This window comes from Mytilus californianus, unplaced genomic scaffold (genome assembly GCF_021869535.1).
Source record: "Mytilus californianus isolate M0D057914Y unplaced genomic scaffold, xbMytCali1.0.p SCAF_7, whole genome shotgun sequence".
Taxonomy (NCBI): domain Eukaryota; kingdom Metazoa; phylum Mollusca; class Bivalvia; order Mytilida; family Mytilidae; genus Mytilus; species Mytilus californianus.
Genome location: NW_026262723.1, coordinates 7,638,734 through 7,644,779, shown reverse-complemented (window position 1 = coordinate 7,644,779; position 6,046 = coordinate 7,638,734). Strand labels below are relative to the sequence as shown.

The 6,046-nt window shown below is 32.9% G+C and overlaps 1 protein-coding gene across 1 annotated transcript; it reads right to left on the bottom strand.

The window, feature by feature from the left end:
• Positions 1-2,406: 2,406 nt before the first annotated feature.
• Positions 2,407-5,795, bottom strand: LOC127708186 (uncharacterized). Its single transcript, XM_052213035.1, has 2 exons — positions 5,569-5,795; positions 2,407-2,885 (listed from the first exon to the last, which is right to left on the bottom strand). The coding sequence occupies exons 1-2, from the start codon at positions 5,741-5,743 to the stop codon at positions 2,407-2,409; spliced, it is 654 nt and encodes a 217-aa protein (XP_052068995.1). The 5' UTR covers positions 5,744-5,795.
• Between the last annotated feature and the right edge of the window lie 251 nt (positions 5,796-6,046).

The following is a 6,046-nucleotide window of genomic DNA, read 5'->3' as shown; positions in this document are numbered from 1 at the left end:
GTAAATTTCGAAATCTGGAGTTTTGAAAATGTTATAGTTTTGCAAAAATAACCATGTTAATCAATCGTTCTTTGATATTTTCCATTCAGTTGTGTGTTTTTTCTTAAAAATGAATTTCTGTATATTTACCCATCAAAGCTTCTAATAACGGGACAAAATAGTATCCATGGTTAAATTGTTAGCTTGTTTCAGTATATGTTTCTTAGATCATGTAAAACTTCTTCTAATACGTGCAAACATGAGCAAATTGAGATCCCAGAGAACAAACAGAATACACAAAATGCATTTTCTGTAACCTCTTGAATCTGTTGCCTGTCTTTGCAATTTAATGGTCTGTCTTTTTCAAAAATAAATCGAACATAAATCAGGTACATCCCCTTTCTTTTAACAAACATAACTTATATTTACATCTTATTTTCATTTTTTTTCTATCTTAATATTGATTATGTATGTCATGCAGGAGAAAGGGAAACTGTATTACATAACATCTACAAAAAGATTTTTAAGAATACTTTTCAGTCTGGTTCCGTAGCTGAAAGAACACATTTCGGCCTGATAACCAACTGTCTTTGCAATTTAATGGTCTGTCTTTTTCAAAAATAAATCGAACATAAATCAGGTACATCCCCTTTCTTTTAACAAACATAACTTATATTTACATCTTATTTTCATTTTTTTCTATCTTAATATTGATTATGTATGTCATGCAGGAGAAAGGGAAACTGTATTACATAACATCTACAAAAGGATTTTTAAGAATACTTTTCAGTCTGGTTCCGTAGCTGAAAGAACACATTTCGGCCTGATAACCAAGCGATCCTGGTTCCCATCCCAGAAGAAGAATCATGGAAGTTGCAATATGTATTTCCCACATTAAATGACTTGACTTCATCTAAATTCCATTTCCCATTGAAAAATACATTGCATCTTGTCAACACCCCCCTAAATAAATTTCATTTTACATACGCAATTTAACATTTTGCCCACCAGAAAGATCGGTTAACCGTGGTTATACGGGGTTAACACCATAATATATATATATTTCGTCTCAAATTTAGCCCAACAATGTTAGATCTTCAAACTTGCGTAAGCAAATTTTAGTTGTTCATGATCTCAGATGCTCCGGTAGGGTAAACTGATCCTGCTCCATATGTGGCACCCGTCGTGTTGTTCATTTAAGTACAAACCCAGTGATTATAGAATAGAGAATGGAAACGGGGATTTTGTCAAAGAAACAACAACCGGACCAAAGAGCAAAAAACAGCCCAAGACCACAATTGGGTTTTCAACTCAGCGAGAAAATCCCGCACTTAGAGGCGGGATTCCGTTGGCACCTAAACAATAATTTATACTAGTTCAGTGAAATGAAAATGACTCCGAAAAATACAAATAAACCAAAATTTTAAAACACACATCCCGTAGGTTACATTCGACGTAAAGTGGACGGGATTGTGGTTACAACAATTGCAACATATCTATCATCATCTGTGAAACAGATATTCCCTAACAGTCAACCAACTCGTGATGGCGTCCTTAAAATTTTCGAAGGGATGATTTCAATTTCATTTCTTGAAACTCTTTGTTTAATAGATTCCTTGTGAGCAGTAATCCTCTATCAAGGAATTCATTATGAGGCAATGCCAGTTCCACTGGGACATATGCAGGCGCTGCTTGAATGTTGCTACATAGAAATGAAAAATGTGCAATTGGAAAGCTGAAATCATTTTTTTTGTCGTAAAGTTTTGTTCTCAATCAAAAAACCGAAAAATCCAAAAAAAAAGTGTGCATAAAAACCGGATAAGGAAATCTACAATGACCTATGCATAGGAGTATTTCGAGTAATTAATAATCAGTAAATTTACAGAAACAGAAGCATCTTGTCAAATACTTTTACATTGATTAAATTCCTCTATTGATACTGATGTAGTAAAGAACTATGATGGCAAAATCAAGGCTTGTCTATATGAGATCGAGTGGCGATTCATAGTATGACATGTGATATATAGATATAGACTAGTATAAAAGACCATAATTTTTGCCCTAATGCTGTCTCGTTGTTACGTTTCCCATATGTATCTGACTATATAAAGGAAGGTTGACTTCTTGATTATATGGAAGTGTAATTGTTCCGAAATGACTGAACTGTTCATCTGCCGTTTTTTATATTTTTCGCTTGCTTTTCCACAGAAATTGCTTGCGATGGTTGTTCCTACTATTAGTAGAATCCCAAGTGTACATTATATTAACTTTCTTCTTCTGCTTTATAGATGTCTAGTATTAAACTATATGCAATTGTAAAATCATACAAATTCCACTTCTTCTATTAGTCAAAAAGATCTGAGTATATGTAAATGTACAGGGTTAATAAAGTAAGAACACTTCATTGCAATAATCGGCGTTTAAATTTTATTTGGAGCAAACAACACAATTGAGAGCCAGATTGTCGTAATAAGGAGGACAAGAGAGAGAACCACATTTTGTACCAGTCACGTATAACCGATGACCATCTACATTAGCTTTACCACCTGGAACGTAATCTGGGTGCAGATCAACGCAAATAAAAGACGATGCCCTATGTCCCCAGTATCCGGACATGACAAATCCCTCATACGCCGTCTTCCATCCATGGTAGCAAACATTTCGACCTGGAAACATTTCAGAAGAAGTTGTATTTAAACTTCTGCAAAATGCACATGGAATATCTTCATCGACTGCGTCACTTCTAAGAAAATTTTCCTCAAACTCTGAACCGTATATTAAGCTATATCCCCCGGCTGTTTTATTACTTAGTTTTGGATTATTAGGAAGACATAGCATATTTGCTGCTCCTCCTAACCTGTTTGGATATGATGACGCGGAATAAAATAGTTGACCAGCAGCATATCCTACAAAGTAATACATTTAGATACAAGTGATGAAAACGAAAAGTGATAATGGATTTTATTAGAACAATAACAAGATTTCCACATCGTAACGAATGTTTGTTGTGATAAAGTATGATAATACTGGTCTCAAGAGTAGACTGTGGTACTACACCTTCACACCTACCAAGGAAATGGCAATAATCATGTCGATAATTTCAAAAGTTTCAAAATAAAAATATTACCATATAAATGTAATGACAAAACTACTACTTATCTTTTTGACAAAAGTAGCGTTTGAAACGTTTCATTATACTACAATAGTCCATAAATTGTTTAAAAAAAAAAGTCACATAAAAATGGTCGTTCATTATGTTGGACTACACATGACCACAGGCGCCTGAGACATAAACCCCCCTTTTTTAACTATACATTTACTGTAAATTTTCTATGATTTTTTTAACGTTTTTTGCCATAAACCATACGTTTAACAATTACAGTATTTTATAACTGATACCCTCTTCTTTTATTTTCAACATGATACAAAATAGTGCAACCAATTTTTCAGGACAATCGTCTCTGAGCAGAAGCGTTAACAAGGTACGGTTCAACAAGACAGGAATAGTCAAAGACCCATAACTCGGGCAACTGTTGTCAAATCAAAATGATGGTATTCAATCTCACTAAGAATGGAAGCTTACTGTCTCAGACAGAGGTAGCTTTCTCAATCTGTAGATGTGCTCTAATAATTTGAAATATATATGTGTTTTACTATTCACGGCTGGAAGCAACCAACAAGTCATATTTTGTTAATGAACTGATGCGATCAAAATAAACACATTACATTTTCTAGGTAAAAGTAGGAGTTTACTTCACATTACAAAACTTATATTACTGTGGCCGTGGTTTTTTTTTAAATTATTTTGAAATATTAAAACAAACATTAATGAAATTTTCACTTTTATGTTGAATATAACTTCATTTTGGTTTTCTTAGTTATATGTCTTATACGATCAAGCAACTACATATCAGCAATGTATCAGAATAAAATATACTGAGACGATAGACTTATAAAAGTTTCAGACATAAGAGAAATGCATTATATTAATATTGGAATACCTGAATAAATAGTTTCTGTTCCCATGGATGAACAGGATGTCTTTCCCCACTGTATATAAGTAGATCCCTGATCTAAAAGTTAAGATAAAATTAAACATGTCATAGATACTTGGGAATCTTAATGAAAACATTCGTCAAGGGAGAAGTTATCATGATTAGATCACATGTTCAGACCAGGCCATTATTAAACAAAAGAATATCCGTTTGCATCCTTCAGATAAACACATTCTGTTCTCTCCTTTTTATATGAACAGCTAGAGTTACCTATGTGTAAGTCTGTTTCAAAAGAAAGACAAATATACCAAAGGGATATTCAAACTCGTAAGTCGAAAACAAATTGAAAATGCCATGGCATAAAACGAAAAACGTTCAAAGGAAAACAACAGTAAACAAAACACATATTACCGGCCATATATTAAATTTCCTACAGTAAAAGATGGTCGTCAAAACTAATCTTATGCAATATACTCAACCGGCAATGTCAAGCATATGTTGGTTCTTCAAAATCTTCAACCACAATCCTTTTGCAATAATATCATTTTTTTATTTCTCTTCAATCGACACTATTAATCATCTTACAAAATTGAAAAATCTTCAAATTGAACAACGCCTTTCTACAAAAATAGGATTCGTAGGACAATTTCACTTGTTTAAGGTTACACAAATTTGATATGCACCAAAAATAATTTCACCAAGATGCTCGACGTTTTGAATGACAATTATTATATTTGTTGTGGTTGGTGGCTTGAACTGATTATGCATCGCTACTGGATGACTGTATCTTGTATTCCTTTGAGGCCTTATACACAATAAACCTCAAAGACAAACAAAACAGGATTTCTGGTCCGTGCATAACTAAGAAATAAAAACGAATAACAAAGAATGAAAATGTTTTGTTTTTCGATTTTGATATATTTATAACCAATTAAGCAATTCCGGGATTAAAAAAATATTAATAGGTGTCCATATGAGTAAAAAAAAATATAAAATGTTCATATTAAAAAAAATGGGCTCATTTATCTAATTCAAAATAGTCCGGTCACTATAGGAACAATCATCGCACACGTGTATGTCAAGTATAACCACTAAAGTCAGTTTTGCCGATCTAGCGAATATAGTAATAAAGATGTATGGTTTCAGATACCAAGGGTAATCGTGAATAAAGTTTATTTATGGAAGTTATGAAAATATTTGATAATGATAATCTCGTGGATGAGCTTCTGTTACCATAAGAACAAGTAAAGAAATAATTCTCCATATTTGTAAATGTTGACATAAAATGTACATTTTTTATCCTTTACTACCCTTTATGAACGACTATTGGTATATACGGCAGATACGATGATCTGTGTTTCCCATTTCATGTTTAGCATTTTGTTCTCTGCCTCTCTGATTGCTGTTGCAATACAATGAATTTTGCAATCTTGTACAGCAGATTTTGATCTGTTTTATCTTTTGCGTCTGTCGGTAACAGGGTAAAAGAATAGCCGGTACTAGAGTGTGTTTCTTATTCAGGAAAATAATCAGAGGTAAGTATTATATCTATATATATAGAATATTGTTTTACTTGTAGTTCAACTGTACTCACCTTGAGGGTTATTTTGTTTAAGCTGTTGAATTGTTGCCTGTTGTTGTAAAATTGTTGCTTGTTGCTGTTGTAAGGACCTTTCCAAATTATTCAATCTGTTGTTGATGGCATCTGGGTCATTTAGTAGTAATCGTTTTGATCCACGGATCTCATTTATCTCTCCCAATCCTTCCATTAAACACGTTCTGAAGTATAAAATGAGTTGTAATGCGACTATCAAAGCCATATTTTCCATCATTTAAAATTTAGAACAAGTAATTTCTTATCTTTATACTTGGACGTAGTTAGCAATAAGTTAATCTTTGACACATATATAATGCAGACTATCATGACTTCAACCTTGTATATGATTTGACACTGCCAAAAGTCGTTAACGTTGTGAGTTCGATAAGGCTTGAAGCATGTTTCAAGTACATATTCGTTCAAAATAAAGTTTGTTTTTATTATCAGTGAAACAAAAGTGAAGAAGAGCTAATCG

Bases quoted from the DNA above. Each gene is read 5' to 3' on its own strand.
- LOC127708186 (XM_052213035.1), bottom strand. From the start codon at position 5,743: ATGGAAGGATTGGGAGAGATAAATGAGATCCGTGGATCAAAACGATTA. The intron at 2,886-5,568 runs GTGAGTACAGTT...ATTACTTTGTAG, and splicing joins TAAACAAAATAACCCTCAAG to GATATGCTGCTGGTCAACTA.